Source organism: Phasianus colchicus, chromosome 5 (assembly GCF_987193195.1).
Source record: "Phasianus colchicus chromosome 5, bPhaCol1.hap1.1, whole genome shotgun sequence".
Lineage (NCBI taxonomy): Eukaryota > Metazoa > Chordata > Aves > Galliformes > Phasianidae > Phasianus > Phasianus colchicus.
The window spans coordinates 41237671-41262132 of record NC_143440.1 but is presented as its reverse complement, the minus strand read 5'-3'; the positions used below and the strand labels follow the sequence as shown (position 1 = coordinate 41262132).

Sequence of the window (24462 nt, the reverse complement as noted above, 5' to 3'; positions counted from 1 at the left end):
AGACTTTACTGGGTTTTCAGGGCAGATGGAAAAGTCATCAAGGAGAAAAGAACCATCATTTCTTGACCAGAAAAAAGGCGATGGACTCTCTCGCAAACCATCACCTGCCGTTTATGTCAGGGCTTGCCACTATCACATTTTGAAACATCCTTCCCTCCTCTCCTCACAAGTGACCTATGCACCAACCTTCACCATTCCCTTTCATCATAGAGCACTCAGCTAAAAAAACACCCACACAGGGTCAGCATCAGAAGAACTGGAGTCAGGAAGGAGGGAGAAGATGCTCTGGTGGGAGAGGCACAAGGACAGGAGAGCACCAGGAGAGCAGGTGGGAATGCCGCATGGCATGTATCTGCAGTGGGTGCTGGGAAGGGTATGCCAGCAGGGCTGAATCAGCAGCAGGAAAGGGTTAAATGGCACAGAACATGATGGCCTTTCCAGGAAAGAGCTGAGGTGTGCTGGGGAGTATGTAGGCTCAGGAAAGGAGCCAGGAAGAGATACTGGGAGTCAAAAGTGAACACCAGCAGAGCAAGTCTACAACAACAGGAGGTACTCTGCAGAGCTGCCGGAGAGTGCAGGGAGCAGGGAGCACTGCAGGACAGGCTGCAGGTGCCTGGCGGCATGGGAGTGGGAGCCTGGGGCACTGCGGGACAGCCCTACACAGCAGAACCAAGGACTCAGGACTGGCATGCTGCTGGTCAGGGTGGATATGTGTGGCCACTCTGCAGGCAGACGTGACAGCATCCTATCAGCATGTCCATTTCCTGCTTCCAGTGTTTACCTTCAACCCAAAAAGCAAGCAAAATATTCAGGCCCCAACAAGGGAAGGGAAGTAGTGCTATGCCAAACAGTAAGACCATCTGTCAAGTACCACCCATGCGAAGCTCAGTTAGCAGTTATTAATCATTAGCAGCACCAGCCCTGCCAGTTGCAGCAATACCCAAGGACCATGAGACAGCCCCTATTGTGCCCAACTGAGGACTCAGCCTGCCCCAGCCCCAAAGGACTCCCAGCAGGAATAGCTACAGGAAAAGCAGGCTGGGAGGGAGAAGAAGCTCAGTGCCGGGATGATGGCAGACTTCAGCCGCCTTTCCAGTCTGTCGCTACCTTTATGCTCAGAGGCAGCCAAGCAGAGCTACTGCTGGGTCACGCTTGAGCCAGACCTGCCCCTGACCTGTACCCACAGGGACGGCACAGGCCTTGTGCTGATGGTTAACCTGTCAGAAGGAGCAGTGGGACAGAGGTCAGGGGCAGCAGGAGGGGAGACGAAGGGGAGAAGGGGGACACAGGAGGGGGTCTCGGGTCGGCCGGGCCCAGGCCAGCTTCTCCTAGGGCAGACAGGCTCGGGCAGGAGCAGCGCAGGTCCTGAATTGCTCAGCATTCCAGAGGCAGGACTTTGGCAGGTCCCCCTCCCACGGCATCTCCCAGATCCCCCTTTCGTTCTCCCTCGCTGTCGGAGCTAAAACCTGCTCCGGAATTTCCTGCCGCGGGTTTCCCGGGAATCCGCTGCCGGTCTCCAAGAGGGGAGCACGGCGCAAGGGTAAAGAGACGTCGCCTCTCTTTCTGCCCTCCCCAAGTCACCCCGCAACTTCGGGGAGGCAGACTGCGGGCAGGGCATCGCATCATGCCCGGTTCCCGGCTGGCCCGCAGCGGACACACGGGGACGGTCAGGAACGAAGAGCCCGTGAGCACAGAGCCGGGGAACTGCCGGCACCCAGGGGACCCCCAGCCCCAGCGGGATGAGCGCTGCCTCCCGGCCCGGCCCCCGCCCTCCCGGGAAGTTGGATCGGCAAGCGGCCCGACCCTAGCGCCTAGAGGGTTAACGGGGCCGGGGGACCTTCCTCCGGAGTCACAGCCACCATCCGCAGAGTGCTCCCCGGACTCTTCTGCTGCCCCCGTTGCTCTGCAAAAACGTTAGAGAGAAAGAAAGAAGGAAAGAAAGAGAGCGGGAACCCACCGTGTCCTCCTCGGAGGGAGACAGGGGAGCGGTAGATAGAGATAGGCACAGAGTGGTGCTTGCTGCCGTGGAAGTGATGCTCGTACTGAGCCTGAGATACAGACGAGGAAGAGGAGGCAGAAGAAGCCACGTTAGAGGAACTCCACACAGAGCTGACGATACATCCCCAAAAGAGGGAGCACATCCACAGGGTCCAGGCGGGGCGGCGTCCCGGGCAAATGCTGGGGTTTGTTCTCAGGTGCATGGTCAAGGCACGGGGCGCCTACAGCCGGGCAGTCTGAATTCCAGCCAGGGAGAGAGGATAAGGTTCATGATGCCAAGGGACCCATGCTAGCAGAGAGGAGAGCCGCTTCCGAGGCTCTGGGGCGTGCGTGTGTGCTCAAGAGGCAGAGAGACAGCGTGTGTCTGCGAGAGAGCGTGTGCGGGAGGGGAGGGAGGGGGAGGTAGGAGCACACAGCAGAACAGGATGCGCCGCTTCCAGGCTGGCTCTACAGTGCCGGGAGCCCCGCGGCCGTTCCGAGACTCCGGGGGAGCGCAGGAGCGCGGCACATGGCAGCGGGTCCCGGGGATCTCGCTGGGCGCTTCCTGCAGGTCCGCGGGGACTTTCCCTGCCTGGAACCCCTCACTGAGCTGAGGGGCGACTGCAAACGGAAAAGAAGAAAAAGCCAGAGACCCCAGGTAAATTTCTGATTTTTTTTTTTTTTTTAATCCCGATTCCAGGGGGTTTCAGTTGCTTCTCCACTAGCAATGTTGCAATGCAGAGTTGCTAGCCACGCGCGCGCACATACACACACACACACAGAGATCTGGTTCGGTATCCTCCTTCCACCGGATCCAGGCGACCGACGGCTGACGCCGATTAACCCTGAGGAGCTGGGGAGGGCAGCACCAAGGCTCCAGGCGGGCGCGGAGCGGGGCCGGGCTGCCGTGACCGGCGCGTGGGCGGGCTGCCGGCGGCCGGCGCGCCAAGTGCGGGCAACTCGGCGGCGCAGGTGAAACGCAGCCGGGGCGGCCGGGGAAGCGGCTCCGCGAATGGGCCAGCCGTATGCAAATATACCGGCCGCGGTCAGCCAATGAGGGCGGCGGCAGCACTCCGCAGAGGGACTGGCTCGTTCCGGGAGGGGGCGGGGCCGTCGGGAGGCCCCGCCCCCGCCATTCATGCGCCCGAGCCGCGCACATGCGGCCGGCCCGGACCCCGACCGCGCCCGGTTAGTGCCGAGGTCCCGCTGCCACCGCCGGAACTTAGCGCTTCCCTCGAGTCATGCTTTTGGCTTTTAAATGCTCCTTCAACAACGCCTTGAGTCCGCAGCCATGTATTTGAGAGCGAGAGCTGCAGCCAGAATTTGCAGCCCATAAATAAATAAATACACGGAGAGGCATCTCCGCGTAATGAAGCGCCTATCAACGTGAATGGCAAAATCTCCAGCCCCGATGGGACGATGGGAAAGCCGGGCACCAGCAGCAGAGGGACTTCCGGAGCGGGTGCGAAGCGCTGGGAAAGGCTGCAGCCCATCCTGCTCTGCCCCCACTATCGATCACCACCCCAGACGAAGGAACAGCTCCTGGCTGCCAGGTTCCCTGCCTCCCCCTCTACATCCACGTCTGGGGGTGTGCACACATGCTTCAGAAACCTGCCTGACTCATAGCATGAGTACTTCTGTAAAACAAATTCCAGGTTCGTGCCATTGATTGCTATTCATAGAATCGTAAAGGTTGGAAAAGACCTCTAAGATCACCAATCTAGTCCAACCACCAGCCCATCCCCAACATGTCTGTTAAACCACATCCCTCCGTGTACAGTTCTTGAACACCTCCAGGGACTGTGACTCCACCACCTCCACCTCCCTAGGCAGCCTGTTCCAATGTATTCCCACTCCTTCTGAGATGAAATTTTTCCTAATGTACAACCTGAGTCTCTCCTAGTGTGACTTAAGGCCATTCTCTCATGTCCTATTGGTGCAGCACGTTGTGCTGTCAGCCCAAGTTCCACATCTGGAGCTTCCCATTGACCTTGATACACTCACAGCTTATTTTCCAGAGACTTTTAGTTTAAATGATCTAAATCAATGGCTTGATCAGTCAGAAATATTTCAGTGTTTTGCTGGGCTTAATCAATGACTGTAGGTACTAAAGCCAGAAAGCAAGAATATGACTTTCAAATTTATCCAACATCTGCCACCAAGAATCTGAGAGTGCTTTAAAATCTTTTATTAATGAGGTCATCCAACAGCTTTAGGTATTACTTTGTTGTTCTGCAGATAAGAAAGCAGAGGCTCAGAGGCGTTAAGCCAGTGAGTGCCTGGTAGACATGGGAACTGAATATAACAGGCCCCGGGATCCTCCATTCTGAGCAGCACATCTCACTGGGATGCACATCCCAATGGTCAGGGTGGAAGATCTACAGAGCCCTGCAACAGCACAGCACAGGGAATGGGGCAGCTTCATCCGGACACAAGTGTTTCTGTCCCTGAGCTTTGCTGAGGACCCTGGAGTTGTTGCCTTGCAGGTGGCAGGATATCCCAAAGCATATTGCTTGGAGAGGGAGCCTCCCACTGCTCCTAGCTGTACTATTACACTTTCTCTCTCACCTCCTCTCCCAAGTCAGATCATGCCCTGAAAGGCTGCTGACCTCCAATTTTTGCTAGAAGAGAAAAACATAGGAGAAGGTCATTCTCTGTCAACTAAGTCACAGCAGCATCCCTAGGGCTCTCAGGTGCCTTTTAAGTGTCCAGCAGATCACATCCTCTTCTATACTTGCTTGAGCTCCTCGGCAGGTTTGCCACCTCCTGGGCTGCTGTGAGAGGGTAGAGCCCTCAATGCACAACACACAACACAGCTCCAGCCCAAATCACTGCTCCTTTCCTCTGCTCACTTCGCTCACCTTTCCCCACATACCATAGTACCAGTGTCACCCACTCTGCCACCAACTTTTAATATCAAGGCATCAGTTTACCTGCTGGGGATGTACAAAAGATGAGCATCATTTCAGACTGCCTGGCCTAAGCCATAAAGTGCCTGCTTGTCCCTGAACAGGAAAAGCAGAGCTGCTGTGTGCTGTCCCTGTGCTGGGGAGCCATCCTGTGTGAGTTCTGCCTACTGATCTTCCTTTCCTACAAGCCACTGGGTAAACTGCCCTAGGCAAAAAGGAGAAAGGCCAAGAGAGCCAATCTGTACAACATAAAAATAAAAAAAAATAAAAAGGAAAAACTGTGAAGCTGGTTATAAATACATCACGGAGTTCTGGTGACACCATAAAGCACCGGAACTTCACTCTGCCTTGCTTTATGAGGTGCCACTGGATGTATTTACTGCCCTGTAATTCACAGGTGACGCATTCATTTAGCAGCACCACTGTGCGAAGAGGGGAGATTTCAACTCAGCTTCGCCCCTTGGGAGGTGAGGGGAAGTTTAGAGCCAGAAGTGAAATTTCAGCAACATTATTCCCAATAGATTTACTTCAAAAGAGCCATAGTTACTTCCCTGCTAGTTGCATTCATCTGGGTAAAGATAGCCTCTTTTTAAGTGTAATTGTACCTTCAGAATTGAGATGGGTGCCTTCAAGGATGCTGGTTCCCATCCTAAGTTGCTCCCCACAGATATGAGAAAAGTAGTTTTATTTCTTATACAGTTTTTTCTTTTACTACAAGAGCAGAGGGACAACATATTTCTGAGAGATGAGAAACAATAAACCAAATGTTTCTAGGTTTTAGAATCCCAGAAGGAGACCCAGTTGGCTTCAAGCTCCGGAAAACTTTGTACTCTACCTTATTCGTGTCAGCAAGTCTGATTCTATATATTATATTTCATATTAAATCTTTGTTATTTATTTTGCTGCACTGAGAACTGAAAAAGCAGCCAGCTCTACTCTAAAATCAGATCCAAAAGGGAATCTCCATTAGTTTTTAGCAATATGAGGTGCCTGCCAGGGAGATGGCAGTGCTAGCTCCACTCCATACAGGCTAATGAGGGACAACATCAGCTGGTGCAGGGCTACATCATGAAGTTAAGAAAATAAAGTTGGCAGGAACAGGCTGTGACCCAAAGCTTTTCTGTGACTCAGATTGGTTTTTTCAAGGTTCAAAATAGTCACTTTTTTTTTTTTTTTAATGTACTTTTCCAAGAACAAGACGGAGGGTGAGAACAGGTTCTGCTTACAATTCTAAAATAGAAGTTTAAATAAAATAAACCAGAGGGGATTGCATGTGTAGAAAGCTTAGGAATGGAACGCAGGCACCATTGTCTTTACAAAACTACTTTAAATACTGTTGAGGACAACAGTGACCACAGACCAAGTACTTCTTGGCACTGCAGGCAGAACGAGCTGTGCTGGAGTAGACCCAGTGTCCCTGCCGACCAGAGCTGCCTCTGGCAGGGGAGACCTGGCAACAACAAGGAACTGCCAGCACCTGCTCAGCCAGGGGAGGTGCTCCAGGACAGGGCTGAAGACCATGGGCACAGCACTACTGTGCTATGCTTTTTCTGCATATAACCAACCAGCAGTAGTCTGCCCAGCTTGCACTGTTATGCTGTATTTCTGAAAAAAGAAAAACCAAAAAAAGAAGAAAAAAAAAAGAGCAATCTGCTTTCAGGGCTTCCGTGTTTTCCTTCAGCATGCAGTTAAGTCAAGTTACCTACAAAAGCTGAGACATAAGCCTCTGTTACTAGTGACACAGGACAGGTCTAATTCCCTTTCCAGCTCAGCCCCCAGGGACCATGGTTTGCCATGAGTAACTAATACAGCAGCTTTGGAGCCTAGTTCTTCTCTCATTTATGTCAGGGTGAGTAAATTCAACAGAGCCAGTGGACTGACATCAGCGAAGGGCAATCAGATGCTTGACATTCATTTGGGAGAAGAGAAATGGAAACTGATTGCAACCTGTGAGCTTGGGCTAGCAGGAAGTTAGCCCAAAGCAACAGTAACCATTGGGAGGTTCTGACAAGCTGAGGGACACAAATTCACTTCTGCCAAGAGCCCAGTCTAAGGGCCAGAAATCTTGAAAAGTTCAGAGCTTTTCTGAACTTTTGCATCAACTGCCCTGTGTTGGTGGAAACAAGTAAGAACAAATTATGGGAGGAACATTTCATTTTCATAAGCATTAATCAGTTGTAATTTGGAAAGAGGTAATGTTGGAATTTGCTAATGCTAACTGACAATAACAGGTTAGAATTGGCCCTGTTTAATAGATTGATGTACAAAGGATAATTCAGTGTACTCAGCACTATGTAAACTGTAGAAGCAGAGTCCCTTCCCTGGAGAACTTACAGACTTGCTGGAGAGGCAAGAGCCAACATATGTTGGGCCAACTTTACAAGCAGGCAGTTCTTTTTTGGTTCCAATATGCTAGTCTCTAAACCTAAGAGAGTGGAAAGGTTTAGGTATTGGCAATAGTGACTTTACACAGGAGTGCCTACAGCAACTGCTTTTAGCCCCAAGCTTGCATATCTCCTTTCTGTCTTCTCTAAGTATGCCCTACAGATGTCTGCACATGGTCCTAGCAAGCCTCCCCTTTCCTAATGTTGCCAAGGAGAAAATTCTTCTCATATTCCAGAGACTCAGCAAGATCAGTAACTATGAACATGCTTTGTGTTAAATGCAGGATATCTAGATTTGGTTTACTTCAGCTATCATAAGAAGCTCTTCTATTTAAGTATCCAGTATGTCCCTCTTCATCTCACATAGGCTTTAACCTCTGCACTTGGGTTATTCTATTGTAGCAGGCTAAACATGCTGTGCTCTAGCAGCAGTGTGCTGAACACACTCATCTCACACAAGGAAACCACTTCGACATGGCTGTAGACCTTTCTGAAGAGCATCTACCCCTTTTACTTTTAGTACAGGCTAAGCTCAGTGACAGCTCTCAAATCTCCTCATGCAGAGAAACAGAAGCTACTTTTATTTCTTGTACCAGTTAAAGCAGTGTGCCTTTCTATCAATGGTTTTACAAGCTCAGAAAGGCTAAAGAACTTCAAAGAATGTCTGAGTTTGAAGAAATCAGGGTTGCCCACTGCTCCACCTTTGATAGCAATTCAACCACCAGTGTAAAAAAGTAGCCTGATGGATTTTATTTCCTGAAGCTTCTGTCACAGAGGTCACACCTAAGTACCACTGCTACCTATGTTTCACTGAAGATACCATAATAAAATGGCAGTGACCTGTAGCATGTGCTGAGAACTACACATCCATCATTCGTAACAGCCCTCTCACAGACAACTCTGCAGTTAGCCAGGTTTTATACTGAGCCAAATTCATCTCTAGCATAACTCCTAGCAACAGATACTATGGATGCAAGTAGTTACTGTGTTTGTGGAAACAAAAGTATAGGTGCACCTTACTCTCCCTACACCTGGAATTAGTGTTGGCAAGTAAGGCGAGCTGCCTGTTACCAGCCTAGGTGTGAGCCTTGCCTGGGATAACCCTGCTATTGATCCTCCCAGCAGCAAGAGGTCAGATACATAAGCAGGGCTCAAGGGAGGACGTGACCTACTGTTGTCTTGGCTCCATTATTCTTTAGGTCTAGATCTAGGTGTCCAAGGGCTGCTGGTCCAGCACCTTTCATGCCAGCGCTAAATATTAACACTACAAAATTAATGTTTATGGCATGAATTTTTAGTGTGGAAGAAAAGCACTGGAAATTATTTCTGAAGAGCTCTGAATTCTGAAACTTAAATGGTACCTCAAAGGCTGAATTAGAAAGAGACAAGAAATAGATGGAGCTAAAATTTCTGCTGTGATAAATAGGGAACTCTTTTAATTTATACCCATAAGAGCAGAAGGGAGACTTTTATTTTTCTTTTACTCTCAAAGAAATTTGTCTGGCACAGAAAGGAAAAGCTGGAAAAACTGTTGCTTTTTGCTCCTTTAAACTCGCTTGTGTGCTAATGAAAAGCGAGCTCTCTAATAGACACTGCACAGGCTCCCCTCTGCTTCTCTCCTCTCTTCCACCTATCATCTTCCCTGGCTTTTGCCTGTAATCATCTGTTCATCTCACAGCAATAACTGCCAGGTGACTGGTGTCTGCTGTAGTCTCCCAACTGCTGGGAAAAAAAGAAAAAAAGGAAAAAAAAGAAGAAAAAAAAAAAAAGAATTAAAAGAAAAGCAAAGAAAGATGTAGTGGGAAAATCTTTCAGTGATACAAGTGTCTCACTGCCAGCCAGACAAAAAGTGAAGCATCTCCCGTGGCTGAGCCTGCTCGTGTGGGAGCTGCTGATAGGTGTAATTTCCTAAGATGTATACCTTGTCAGTGTGCAGAAGATGAAGAGAAAAAGAAGGTCACAGCAGCCAAAGCTAAAAAAAATGGAAGGACAAAAGGAGACACTGTGAGGAATGATTCTTCTGCTTTTAACTCTGATAGAGCCCATGCTGCATGGTCCACGTCAAACCAACTTGCTGGCTGTAGCGGTCACGCAGCCTGTGAAATGGGCTCTTCCTTGTCCAGAGGAAGCAGCCATTGCCACCAATAATGCCCATGCTACATGACCACGCCAGGGATATGCCACAGCCCAAGCATGGCACAGTATGTGTTCTAGCTGCTCTCAACAATGGTAGGAAAATAAATTTCTCTCCAAGCACCTAGGCTGATAACAGACAAGACAGGCAGGAGGCTCTTAGTCTGCCTAGTCCATCCCTCTGCTACAACACAGGATAACCTTCACATTCTTGGTGATGCTGTCTAACTTAAAATGAGGAAGAATCAATGCTTCTGGAAGCTCTATGTATACCAGTGCTCAACTTTCTTTGTCAACAAATTATTGCGGTTGTTTCTTTTTTCTTTTCAGAAATCTTCTGTAGTTGAAGAATTGAATTCTGACATCTATAAATTAAAAATCTTAACCAAGCTAAAATCCACTTTCCTTATCTCCAGATATAAATATGTGGAAATATTATAAGAATGGGATATAATCACAGAATCATAAAATGGCTTGGGTTGGAAGACTGTCAAGCTCCAACCCCTCGCCATGGACAGGGCTGCCCCCAGCTAGGTCAGGCTGCCCAGGGCTCCATCCTACCTGGCCTTGAGCACCTCCAGGGATGGGGCACAATTAATAATTTATCACAATAGTTCTATGGTATGGCATTTCACTAAATTTGTGAGCAGCATGAATATCAAATGGACAAACTACCATGCTCAGAAGAAGCATCCAAGTATCATGAAGTTGCAACATAAAAGACAAGATCAGTACATAGGTGGGACATTCTGCTGAATGCACAAAAAGAATGGTGAGATGAGATGGGAGGGAGCGGAAAAAGGAGAAAGTAGTTGAGGATCCCACTTTCGAGAGAATGAATTTACGGTTAAACCTAAATTTAGGATAAAACATCAGGCATGAAGAGGGGAATTGGGTAAGGAAGAAGACAAGCCAAGTATCACCTCCGGCTTCTCTCATCCTTCTGCAACTAAGGCCATCAAGGACAGCAGCTGCCTGTGCTGACTACAGAGAACTGCTCTGTGGTACTGTGCAGTCACAGTTAATTTGAGCATAAGTGTTAAAGACTAACAGTTCTGTATATTAATTAATAATTTATGATAATAAATGATAATTGACCATTAGCATAAAGCATGCTGTTAATGAATGAATTTAGTGGAGATTTTTTTAAAGTTTAAAACTGTCCCAATTTATCAGCCTTCTAAACATTCCCATCCTAGCAATCTGTAATGCCCATACACACACACATATGTGCAACTGCAATATTAGTCTGTTATTTATTGCCCTCTCATAAAAGAAAGACTATTTCCTTCCTCTTTACAGATATCCTTTCTATACTTGAGAGCTTCTGCCTTCTGCTGCATCTTCTCCCTAGATAAAGAAATTTGGTTTAGTCCTCCTTAGAGATCCATGGTCCTTAGACTGTGATCATTATTACTGGTTTCCCAGAGACTTTTCTTAAATATATACATTTATCTTGAAGAGCAGGACTTCCAGATGAAACCACCTGAGCACTGCATACTCCTGCATCTCACTAAACAAGAACAGTGACCTCCTGCATCCCCCCAAAGGTACTCCTGTCTGCATTATTTGTGGGATTTCTTTCCTGCTTGGAGACCCATATTCACATCCTGCTAGCTGCTTCTAATTTTATAGTCTGTAACATTTAAAATATTGACTTATAGAATGGCTTGGGTGGGAAGGGACCTTATAAATCATTTAGTTCCAACCCTCCCTGCTGTGGGCTGCCCAGAGCCCCCTCCAGGGATGGGACATCCACAGCTCCTCTGGGTAGCCTGTGCCAGTGCCTCATGGGTAAGCCCTGATTCTAGGATCAGCTTTTGCACTGAGATTTTTAATAGGTTTTGTATCTAAGAAAATGCAGCATAGGTCACTGTGGCATGCTGGGATGGGATGGGTGGTAGCACAGTATCAAGTTCTTATTCCACACTGGTGCATTTCATGCCACCAACACACCCAGCACAGCCACACAAATCAAACAGGTCAGAGCAAAATACAGCACAGGTCCATTGATGGCACCTGATCAGAGGATTTAGTGGGACACTTAGTCTTTAGCAGAGAAGCCAAACAAAAGCACAACAGTGTGAACAGATGTAAGGAACATGAACTACTGTAAAAACACCTCACTTGCAAAGCACTTCCCCCTTCCTTCCATTCCCCAGGGCTTCAGGCTCCACTCCACCCCCACAAGCTCATCCAGCATTGCAGGTCTCATGAGACACCAGCAGTTCTCTTGTCTTGTAAGATAAACTACCCTGACTGTGATTCAAACACCGGTGTGCGAGTCACATGGATGCACAAAGGCTGTTTTCTCAAACACAACACTTTCCTTTACCCAGCTCCTTGTCTCTGAGAAATGTAAAGAGCTGAGGAGAGTAGGGGGAGACATCCAACAGCAGAACAGCCCAATCTGAGCTCAAAGGCTAACACCACAGCACCAGGAATACATAGGCTATAACCACAAAACAACTGTGAAAATCATGAAGAGGAAATAAAGAAGGGGAAGAGCAGCACACTCCCTTACTGATAGGCTGTGTACAAGAGATAAGGCATAAACTGCTCCCAACACGGATGTGTTGTTTATTGGACAGGACATACAAAAACTCCAGCTACTCACTGTAAAGTGTCAAGGGAAAAACTAATTATAGGGATGCAGGGATTACATTTCAACTAGTCAGATGCACACAGACGCATGTGCATGCACATGTATTTCTGTTCCTCTCTCTGCTTTGGAGCCTCTTATCTCTTTTTCACACTATCAATGAGGATAACTACAGAGGAAACCAGAAAAGGGGAAAAATAAGGAAATACCTATGAGCTGCCCAGAGGGAACTCACTTGAAGAATCACACTTTCTTTCCACTCCTTCTGAACTTCTGGTTAGTCATACAAAAGCCATCTGCACTCTGGACCAATGCATCCTTGAAGTCATCCCTTAAGGTTAGGTATGCATAGTTTAATCTAGATGCCACATTTCATCCCCTTTCCCCTTTGCTTCCTTGCTCTCTTTTTATCAGTCACCAAACAGAGCATTCAGGATAGCTGTCACTGACTCCTCCTGGATACTGGCAGAAGGATGGTGGCTATCCTGAGGATAAAAGAAAACTGAGTGGTCTTCAGGATGACTAACTCTGAGTCACATTGTCGCTGTCTTCATCCCTGCATTCTCATCTCCTCCTGCACAGAAATCAGAACATAGCTATTATGTGACAGCCCAAGCCACCACAAACCCATAAAAGAGACAGACAACAGTATGTGATCAACAGAACGCACAGATATACAGGTGCTTGGTATAACACCTTTTCTTGCACTGACACTCAGTTGCTTCTTGCCTACTACCAGCTCCTACACTGGATGTCATCCTCAGAAATTTGGCAGTAGGCAGATTAAAGGAGGACATCTGATATTCCTGTCTGCTTAGAAAGAAGTTGTTCTGCAAACAGTGGAACTACAGAAATAAATGAGTGGGAAACTCAGCTTCATGTTTCCCCTTTATCACTGTAATAACCTTACCATATCACACTCAGCTCTCCTCTCATTTTCTCTCTCTGTCCTCTGACATGCTCAGATTTGTGTCCTACTTTCTTATTTCTCTGCAAGACCTTCCCTTTTCCCTTCATGCCATGTTCTAGCAGAGAAGAAGTAGCCTGTGCTGTGCATGTTCAGAGCCCTGAGCCCACCATCTGGAAGAGCAGCTCTGAGCCTAAGCAGGGATGAGGAAGGTGAGGAAGGAGCTGTAGGAATTCATCTCTGGGGCTTCTGCCCTCCTGTCAGTAGTTGTTGGCCTGACAATCAAAGTGGCAATGGCCACACAAGGTTGTAAGTGCTACTTCTTTAGGAGACCACACTAAAACAGTGCTGTACTTGTGGGTGCCTCTCCCTGGAAATATCTAAGGCCGGGCTGGATGGGGCTTGGAGCAACCTTGTCTAGAGTGAGGTGTCCCTGTCTATAGCAGGGGGGTTGGAACTAGATGATCTGAAAGGACCCTTGCAACCCAAACCATTCTGTGATTCTATACTTCTGCGCTAGTGTGCTATGGCCTTGAGTGGTGTGATCACTTAAGTTATAACATGCCAACTTCTCACTATGGGTGATAAAACCTTTTGTAAAATGAGTACCATTGCTAAACAATATGGCATGAAAGATGGTTAATTCAATATCTTAGAGCTGTACTATATATATATGGTAATGAAGCACGTTTTAGTTAAAGGACAACAAAAATAGCAGCAGCAGAAGGAAACCTTCAAAGGTGAGTAATTCTGTGCCACTTTGATCAAGTATTAACCTCCACTGCAAGCAGAAGGTTTCATTTAGTGCTTGTAACAAGACCCAGCCTGGCTAGAGCTAAAACAAAGGGAGACTGCCAGTCTTTCCCCACATGTAAACATTGCTTTAGTATCAGAGCCATCCACTAAACTGAAATTGCACAGAGAAAGAGAAATAAATTATCGAATTCATTTTGAGGTAGCAGGAAAGAATTTTGCAAAAGTAAATTATAAAGCTAGTGTGACATGCACTTCCACTTTTCTTCAGGGATAAATATGCCAAAAGAAAGTGCTAGAAGTCTTACTACTTGGACTTAAGTAGGATTTTAAAAAGCCTGTAAGGAACAGTCTTGCACGTGTTTGAGACAGAAATCAAGATAACATTTGTTTTCACAATATCACCTTTTTCATGACTGGTGTACTACTCTATTATTACATTATTAGCACTATTTATTTCCTGCTGATCAGTAGTAATGAGATGAAAATGGATCCTGTTTTTCAGCACCACATAAAAATCTGATAGGAAGGGAAAGAATTGCAGGAGCCATTATTTAGAGTAGGAGGAGCCAGAGATCCTCACCCAATGATCAGTGACGTTTGATACTTGATTTTCAGAACAGAAACTGGTCAATTTTGAAAATGGGTTTTGTTTTCATTGTCAAAGAAACTTCCAAAAATCCACTTTTCCTTTTTCTTACATCTGACTCAAGCGAATAATGTGCATTATACATAGGGTAAGTGAAAAGGCAATTCCACTTCATTAGGAAAATTGAGATTTTGGTAGTCAAACTTATTAGTCAAACTAATTAAAAACTAACACTTTTTGAAGGAAATCATGTAAAGCAAAAATAGCCATAACTATCCCCTGTGGGCCCCAGGGCTAGGACAGACATGTGGTATACAGGCATACAGTCTGGATCCTCTGATTCAGGCATTTCCTACTTTTCAGATAAAGCCCCTAACTCTGGCTGACAGTCACTCTTTCCAGTTTAATCTGGAACCAGCTAAACTCACTCCCCATTGTTAGAGATCATTAAAAGCTATGAACTATACACCAGGCAAGAAGAGATTGACCTGACAGGTCTGAAGGGAGGGCGTTCAGGGAATACATGAAATGCAGACTCGGATCCCTTTCCTGGCAGGATGCAGCATTAGAGCCCGGATCTGTAGCATCTGAGGAAAATCCCCAGTACAGCCTCTAATATGCGGGTTCTATGAGACTCCTTCACAGGAACACTGCTGAGCTTTAGAGAACTTCTTAACAAAATTTTAATCTAAAGAAATATGTCCCTGAAAAGCTTCTGCAGCAGAAAGTCTTTTCCCAGAATGCTGTATTGCAACAAATCAGACCCATCATAGGGTTTTCTTAGGTCACTATTTACAGGCTGAAAATAACACATACAAGATGTTGATACAGAACTTAACATAGCTTAGGTTATATACGTCACAATAAAAAATATTTAAAGCATTAAAATCAGACTAGACAATGCACCAAGACTACACCGGGCAAAAATCCCACACCATCCAAGTGGGAGAATTGGTATTTAGCAAGTATTTTTACCTACATCTATCTCCGCTTTTCTCTCTCAGTCTCCCATTTCTGTAATTGCCCTTCCCATGCTGCACACGCACACACACAGGCTCACCCACTCACTCACTTTGCCAAGAAGAGAATTCTGCATGGGACTCAGTCATTTGTTGTCCACGGAACTTCTGGTGCGTGTGTCTCTAAATAGCTGACATCTGGAGGAGCTAGATGCTACTTATACCCTCTTTAGCACAGTCAGATGCTGCTAAGGAATGTGAACAAAATGTCTCATTTTTTAAATAGCTTATGTTACCCTCTCTACTTCATCCCAGCAGTGGTTATGAGGATCCACAGTCCACTACATAAATTAGATGGCTTTCAAAGTCATTGCTCTTGTAGACATAAACAGACCAATATAAAAGTATGCACTGGTAACAATCCATCACTTCTGCTGTTTAGGACTCACTTCTACAGTGCGCTTACTTTTTTTTAGGAGGAATATATCACTCTTGAACCCTGCTTTAGTGACAGGAGTATAATGTGACATGAGTAGCCAAGGTAGAATTCAAGTTATTTAATTATTAGGCCCCCTCCTTCCTCTTCATAATCCAACACACGTCATTTTTATAGCAATCAAAACATACAGACTACAGCATTTTCTAACTACATAACGTGTTTCAACTACTGATTGTTACCGCCTCACAAACAAATCAGGAATCCACAATAACATGTAAGTCCTGTAATTAAAGACTGAAAGGAATGTAGAAAGGAAGAAAACATAATGTTTACTCCCAGCATGCCTCAACTTTGTATGCTTGATTTTGCATCAAAATACAAAATCTCTCAGAACAGGACTGCTGGTGGCTTTTTTAATGTGCTTCTCTCACACATATCTATTCAAGTGCATGTGTAATCTGTACTGCAGTGAAGTATGCCTTCATTTAAAAAATACAGATAGCACATAGATGGCTGAAGTCACCCAGGCAAAAGGAATTCAAACAGCCAGCAAAGTGATGGGTAGCACAGATGCACCTAAATTGATTAAATTGCTGTTGCTAGAGCACACGCACTGCAATCTCTTTCCCTTTTGCATTATCCAAGGTACCCTGTTATTCTTCTCCAGTCCTTCCAAAGTGATCTTGTTAGCAGGCAGGGAGAATTAAGTTAAGTTGACTCGACAATATTAATGGATCTAATTCAACAGTGGCATGTTCAGAGAATGCCACCTGCCTTCTTTTTAAGCAAAAGATACTGAAACAACACTTTGCCCAGCTGTTTCTAAAGCTAAAATTAGACACACCTGTTTTAGCAGTTGTTTCAGCAGCTGGACACTGGGATGTGGATCAATAAGATTTACTCACAGCTTTCTCCCCTCAGAGCCAACAGTGTGACTTTAGTGTTTAGTGAAATTTCTGTTGCTGGGAATAGTGCATATGAATCAAGAGAGCAGGGCGTTCTTCTTCTCCACTGCTATACCTTGTCATAGTGCAAGAAAAATTGCCTATTCAGTGGACTAGGTGATCAAGACATACCACTGGTCTTGATCTAGTAGTATAAGGGGACCACATATAAACAATGCAGTGATAAGCCTGCGGGTATCATAAAACTACAGGCTTGTGAGGTTTGTACTCTTCCATTTGCTGCAAAGAGCTGTTAATCTGGGCAGCTAAAGACAACAAGTGAATCCTGCCAATTTTTCCATTATTGATCCCAGAGTAATCCAGCTAATGTGCAAAAACCACTTCCCCAGTATCTAAACCTCAGTGTTCCACCAATTGTCTCCACATTCAGTGAGCACCTCCGTTGCAGGAACATACTGCATATCAGAAATGGTAAATACTGAGATGTTAGAGAAGAACTGACTGTAAAATTAAGGACACATTAAACTAAATCTTAGTGAGATTATAGTTTAAGCATTAGCTACAGCTACTGTGTTTCTCTGTCTGACCAAGTTGCTTGAGAATCTCAGTACCTTCTCTTAAAAGGAAGACCAAATTTCCTAAAGTTGCTGTATTTCACAACCTAATACTGTTTGCCTTCTTCCCCACGGCAAAATCAGTTTATTCAGTGCTATCCAGAGCCACTTACTCCCAAGCTAGTGGCAACCCCTCTGGTATGACTGTGAGACCAAGTGGTAAACAGCATTAATCAGACAATCTGTGTTATGAAGAAATACGAGGGGAAAAAAAAGAAAAAAAAGAAAAAAAAAGAAAAAAAAAAAAGAAAGAAAGGAAAAAGAAACTCCATGAATTTATGTTGCAGCTGAGAAAAAGATACATGAGACAATTCTCAAAGTTACAGCTCTCACAGAAATTTTAGAGGTGCCATAAATTTGTAGGTATGAATGCACTGAGTGCACAAAGTACTGTACACTAAATAAACATTTCCCAAATTATGTGCTTATCTACACATTCTCCTGGGATTTGCACCTGTGTGTTTTCACAGAAAAGACACATGTACATTCATCCATATGAATATAGAAAGGTGTATGCGCATCTAAAGATATTATCTGTAATGTAATGTAAAAAAAAAATGCATGCAAGCATACAAGCATGCCCACACAGTTTGACAGCCATGGGAGCAGATGCCTCAGGAGATGCTGCACACCATCCAGTTCCAATCAAATACACCTCAGATTTTCCCTTTCAAACAGAAGGAGAGAGAGAGACAACTGGGTTGTCAAATCCAGTTAAAAATGTTTGTTGTGAGCATTTCTGATGATATCTAAAGATGCTTGGAGAAGTAGGGCCATCATGGTCAAGCTGTACAAGTTGAACTCAAGAGAACTGAAGACAGAAAGAGGCAATGACACAAAGATTTTTCCCCTCTGTCTTTCTGGAAAATAATGAACAAATCCTTCAGAGTGATTACTCTGTTACACCTGCTGGCCCTGCTCTCAAGTCTGTATTAGAAGATGCTCCTATCTTCTGTCAGATTAAACGCACCTAGTAAAAAGTGATCAGAGATTGGCACGATAATTATCTTTCCTCATTAGAAACAAAGCCCTGGACCTGAGTGAATATGACTCCTCCATCAAGCCCTTTGTGGGCTGTAATAGTACTCAGCCAACATCAACAGGCACAATGCTTCATGTGAACAAGACAAAGCAACAGATCAACTGATCTTGTCTTTTTATTTGCTTTTTCTCTTCTAAGCCTGCTGAGCGAGGTGGGAAGGTGCCAAATTCCTTTTTAACTTGTATAAATGCATCTAAATGTCACAGAAGAACCTTGTTAAGTGAAAAGCTTTCCAAATGTTTTTCTCTTACTAAAACGGATTGCTCTTTTTTTGTTTTGTTATGTTTTGTTTTAATTTTAAAATCGCTTTCTCTCTCACTGCCCACTGCCCTTGGCTGTTCCCAGAGTCAGCTGACCTCAGCGACCCACAGCAAAGCTCACAGCATTCAGCTGCAGCAGCATCCACCAGGCAGGACGTGGTTCTGCCCAGGGGAGTGGGAGGGCAGGAGGACGCACATGAAAAGATGAGAAAATCAGACCAGGATACAGACTGAAGGGACCTCTCTCACAGAATAGAAGGACTCTCTCCATTAAAAAAATAATAATAAAAAAAGCTTGAAACACATTCATTGCTCACTTTTTTTTTTTTCTTTTCTTTTCTTTCTTTTTTTTTTTTTTAAATTAGCATGAGATTGAAGACAATGACTAATCCCCAAGAACTGCAGCTCCAGAGAGAGCGGCACCTCCACAGAGACAGCCGCAACGAGACCTCAGCAGAACACCAGCCCTGCCACAGAAAGCGCAGCTGGGAGAACTTCATGCACATAGGGGTGAGTGGGCACAGCTCGAGCCTCCCTACTGCTGCTCATACAACACAGTTCTGTTAGCTACGACATGCTGAGGAAGATGGGTGGTGTAGTAAATTGCTGTGAGAGCTGTATACTAGCAGATGAGGGCAGACTACTGGTTATTCTATAAAACCAGAGTATTAGAGAGAGATGCAGAGTTTGTGCTCAGCAGCCTCTATGAATCACCTCTTTCCCTTATAGCATAGCCACGGCTCTTGTATCATCCCAAAGGTGATCCTCTGCTCAATCTGCCTCCTTCCTTAGTGTTCCCAGATTTTAAAAAAATTGTTCTGTACTACAGATTCCATTTCTGATCTTACAAGAAAGATGTCAGGAGGAACATCCATTTTGTTCTGTAGCTAACTGTAGGGCTCAGAGAAAAGATCAGATCCTGTGGCCTGTTTAGCAAAACATACTGCAAAATGGTGTCACTATGCAGAAGCAGAACTGTGTTAAAGCACTGCCATACCCCGCACCACTGTCAAGTGAGATGTGCAGTCCCAAGTCATAAAGGTGTTTAATCAGATAGAACTTGTTCTTCAAGTCATTATATAATCTTTGAGAACACAGGCTATCATTTACACTGCAACATAACCCATAACAGCAGAGCTGGTATCATGGAAGTAGAACCTCAGGTCATTGCAAAGCAGCCCTGCACACTATGCTGCTGCAGTCCATGTCACCCCTAAATCTGCTGGCACAGCCAGCTCAATGGGGACTTCTACACTGGAAAAACGAAACCTCATACAGATCATATTTCTCATTTCCCATCTTCCACAGTGAGCCCACTCTGGCAGAAGTGGTGGCTGCTCCACTCCAGGCTGAAAGGCTGAAAGAAGCCCAGGCTTCTAAATCCACCAGCACTGAAGGTCCCAGATTGGAAGTTGGTCCCAGTCTGGCCCCTCCAGTGTAAAAATGTACACACACAACATAACAACATTTATTTGCCTTTCCTTTGGAATCTGAGAAAGGGAAGAGGGAAACATAAACTTTGTTTTTTATTTCATCTGTAATAGCTAGAAAATTTCTATTCAGAAGTATTAAATGAGCAGATACACTAACACCATGTACTTGCAGGAGCTCAGATTTTAAGGTACGTATCAGACACCAGTGGCCTCAAAATTAAATTATGCACTAGGAATAAGAAGACATCTCACATTTAAGAACCAGCCAGAATTCTTGATCAGTGAACATTTCAGAATGTCTTTTCTACAGAGGCACATCCAGGTGTTTGTTAGGTAGACATAACAGAATGCTTTGTTACTGCTGTGATCAGTTAAATATGCATTTATTTGCCTTTGGAGTGAGGAAATGGAAAACTAAAATTGAATTGTTTTGGGTCCCTACTGCTAGTTACTGGCCCTGTCTAGTTAAAACTTAGCTAGGCAAGAGTGTTCTCCCTTATGCTGCCTTAGCTTTCTTGGAACCCATTTTGCTTAGGAAGGTAACATATATGCCCTGTCTCCCCTATGACCACCTGTCTCATCCTTTTTCTTTTTTCCTTCCTATGTCTCCCTGTTCCATGAGCAACAGTGGGACAAGGATCAAGATTAGCACACACACAACCCCACCTCTTCGCCTTGTGGCCTGCAGCATTTCTCAATTCCAGGAACGCTCCCTTTTCATCACTATTGCCAGCTGGCATCTTATTTGTGTAACGATGAACAACACAGCCATGTTAACTCTCTACTTCTGCAATACCACAGTCTGCTGATGAGCCTGAGTAGTTTTAAACAGGGTTATGCTTTCTCTTGTGCCCTCTTGCAAGCCTGGTGCTCTGCCAGGCAGCTGCACAAGGGATGCTCTCAATACTGACCATTACCCGCATGGCAGTCTGACAGCAGCTCTGAGGTGAAGACACATCCAGGCTCCTGCAGCTAAAGCCTGGTGAAAAAGAGCCTTTCCACTGTCTTGAAAATGATGGATGAATGCAGAGGTTTTCCACAGCCTACAGCCATGTGATCCCAAACACCGCCCCAGAGACCTGCACGCAATATAAATTGCCACACAAAGAATAGCACTGACCTTAAAGGTACCTAGAACAAGAGGTAACGTAAACGGCAACATAACTCCACAGAATCAACCATTGCTTGAAGGCTGTGTTTATACGTAGGGTATATTAACGTATTAGATTCACTACTGGCACATTCATGGATATCGCAAGAGAGAGCCTATCTTGTTCCTTTTAGACAGGATTAAAAGTTTATCCATTGATTCAGGACTTCTTGAGAAACATAAATGTTTCTCTCACAGCTCTCAAAACGCAGTAAATTCCAGAAAGGGAGAGAGCATTCCTCCTTTTGGTACAGCTCTAAAGGGAATTGTAAAATTACATGCATTTTCTCACCTTATAGGAATTAAGCAGATCAAAAAAGCCTTCTGATGAGAGAGAAGTGTGAGTTTTTGGGTTTTCTTTCCTAATTGTCAAGACTGAAACTTGAAAGAAAAGTTGAGGTCACATCCAGCAGGAAAGGCTACATTACAAAAACCAAAGCAGTTTAACCTCAGCAGTACCCTTCCAAAAGCAGCCATAAGAACTAAGAAAAATCAGAGTTTATATATCAGATTCATGCAAAATGCCAAAACATACAGCGATAGCAAGAAGATACCTCAGAATATCCTGCTCCAAAGTTAGCACCTTCTGCATTGCAGAGGGTGTGGTCTGGTCAGTTTCATTCAGGACAGTAGCAGAACACAAAATTTCATTCTATAGTCTAGATGTGATCCTGACAATATATGAAAACACCATTCCAAAATGATGTACAGCATCTAACCATTCCAAAGAGTACATATAGATCAACTGTTAATTATATCCGATTTATGGAGAGCAGGACTTGGGGCAGAATGGACATCAGAGGAGCCCCAGCCATTACACCACTTTCTCTGCATCCAATCCTTGCCACCAGGAGCAGCCATTATTACCCATGACATTGTCCATCTCCAGGCATACGTTTCTGTATATACTCAGCATAAAAGCAATCCCTGGTTTTCACGGGTGTATGGTTTGATAAAGCCTATAATTATGTGATTGCACACTATTCTTTTTATCATGACCTTTCATTCACACAGGGCACAGGAAGGATAATGTCTGTTGAAGGTGTGTTTGTTTGTTACTCTGCTTTATCTTCATTGTTCAATTTGTAGCCCCTTTTCCTGCACACCATACTAATCCCGCTCTGAAGAGTAGTTTATTTCCAAATGAGCTTTTCTGTGGTGCCACTCAGAAAAGCACTGGACTGTTTTGCAAAAACTAATTACTTTGGACATCACCTTTCAGAGGTGATAGGCTCATTTTACAAATGCAGACCTCAGAAACAGAGGAATTAAGTCAAAATGCCCACTAGTTTTGAATACACAACTTCAGATTACAAATTCTGATTACGCAGCACCTCACACATTATAGGCACATTTCTTGTGACTTGATGGCTTTTTTCAGAGCACAGTATTGTTTCCACCCAAGCTGTAGGATCTTCTGTTAAGGACCAGAACACAAGAAATACATAACTCACAGATGGTTTGAGAAAAAGACCTGATTTTAGTAATACATCCAGCATCATACCATGATTGTGGGGAAAAAAGAACAGACAGAATAAATGTCCCATAGTGCTTTACTCAAGAGACCTCCCTCCCTGCTGAGAATCTTCCTTCACTACAAATTGAAGATTTGTTAAATATGGTAGAGTTGTAAGATTCAAAGATATACTTACACATATATAAATATAGTTATGTACAGATAGATGTATTCGTGAACGCATACATAGAAATGTATACATATACACATAAAAGCGCACAGCCTTCTGTGAAACTTACTTAAACTTCCAGTGAGTTCTTTTTGATTTAATGAGATGCTACTGTATCCACTGACATTTCTGTTTTACATTTTTTATTGAACAAATCTCAAACTGAAAACTAGATTTTCTTCAAATTCCCGTACCTGCATGATGCAAGGAAATGAAAACGCCTGTCAGCAAAAGTAATGTGTTTAATACCATGCCAGCCCTAAACATCAGTAGAGATTTCTGTGTATTGCAGATAATTCTATCACCAAGCCATATTGCTCTGTGATGTGCTTTTATCTTTGCTGTAGGATAATATCAATATTTCAAGCATGAGCAAAAGAATGTTTTATGAGATTGATGTGGGAAAATACAGTGACAAGTACATAAAAAAGGGCAGAGAAAAATGCCAGGCAGTCATCATAAATGCCTTGCATTCCCACCAGAATTTGTCTAGTTTATCCAATTCTAATCAACAGGTTGAGGTCCACTGGGGTCTCGGTGACTTTCATTACATTTTCAGCACCAAAGAAGAACAGCAAGCAAAAGAAGACACAGATAATAGAATGGGGAGGCTGTCACATACATCCTAGGAGCCTGCGCAACATTTAGAGGCCAGAAAATGTATTTTGTTAAGCTTTTAAATTAAAAAGCAGTGATTATAAAGGAAAGAAATAGAATAGGAAAAAATTGTATTAAGCCATTTGCCATATTGCACATATGTGCCCAGTAAGGACAGGATCTTGCAGGGCTACGGCGATGCAGATATGTTCAGAGGAACAATCTCTGCAAATCCATGAATGATTCCCCAAGTAGGCAGCTATTTGCACTCCCAAACAATACGTTCTCCCTGTATGGATCTGGTGGGGGAATTTTCCATCTCTTGTCTATCTTTGAAAAGGACATGGCTCATCTGAGGAAAAACTGTGCTATGGATGCAAACACGAACAAGGTGGTTTTCCACAATACAGCTACCTCTGCCCCACACTGGCAGAAGGTATAAGCTAGTTCGTATAAGCTGTGATTATAAGTCTTTTGGCAAATCCTCCATCACAGACAATTTGTTAGATTTTTTCTTTCCTTTGGGGTTGCAGTTCCTCCCTGTTTGACAACAGAGCTGATGACTACTACTTAACCCCTTTCCAGATTAACACTGAAGCTTTTCAACCAGGCTAATGTTTTCTTGCAGCATAGCGTTAGTTAGGCATCTCAATATTTGGTTGCCCAACTAGCAAACCCTTACAAAAACCTGAGTTTCAGAAGACTGATCAGCACTTTCTGCAACCAGTTTTTGCTCCTAATTTGCAATCATAAAAATCAAAGTAATCAAAACCTCTACTTCTGTAAATCTTGACTGTTTTGATTAGAAGCAAAAGCAAATCTTGCAGCCCAATGCATTCTAAAGCGCCCTCCAACTCTACTGTCCTCTTATCTCTCTGACTCAACATGCTATCCCTGGGGACATTCTGCTAGTTTTTAGTTTATCTGGAACAGTGCTCATTTCAAAGCCAATTTAAATGAAATGCCTAAAAATCTCATAGAAAATAACTCTCATAATAAGCACTGTACCTTTTATGATGTTACATTATTACCAAGCAGTAAATTCATTTGTTTCCTCAAATCCCTTACCAACATCTTTTAAATACATAAATAAAAATGGGGAATTTCAGTAGATATTATTTCAC

The 24462-nt window shown here is 44.4% G+C and overlaps 1 protein-coding gene and 1 long non-coding RNA gene across 9 annotated transcripts in view; one reads left to right on the top strand and one right to left on the bottom strand.

The window, feature by feature from the left end:
- Positions 1-24462, bottom strand: part of NRXN3 (neurexin 3) — a 938203-nt gene that overhangs the window by 342812 nt on the left and 570929 nt on the right. For 3 of the 8 annotated variants that reach the window (XM_090141460.1, XM_090141461.1, XM_090141462.1), the window contains exon 1: positions 1958-2579. The exons of 1 other annotated variant lie outside the window; for it this stretch is intronic. In XM_090141460.1, the coding sequence (XP_089997586.1) occupies positions 1958-2201 (244 nt within the window). In that variant the 5' untranslated portion in view covers positions 2202-2579. Of the gene's footprint in view, positions 1-1957; positions 2583-24462 lie in introns of those variants that run through there. 4 more of the 8 variants (XM_090141455.1, XM_090141456.1, XM_090141458.1 and 1 more) reach the window with 3 other exon arrangements.
- Positions 3123-24462, top strand: part of LOC149917875 (uncharacterized) — a 35784-nt gene continuing 14444 nt past the window's right edge. Inside the window, exons 1-4 of the long non-coding RNA XR_016467014.1 lie at positions 3123-3632; positions 4991-5353; positions 10866-10953; positions 18839-18983. This is a non-coding gene — a long non-coding RNA (uncharacterized LOC149917875). The remainder of the gene's footprint in view (positions 3633-4990; positions 5354-10865; positions 10954-18838; positions 18984-24462) is intronic.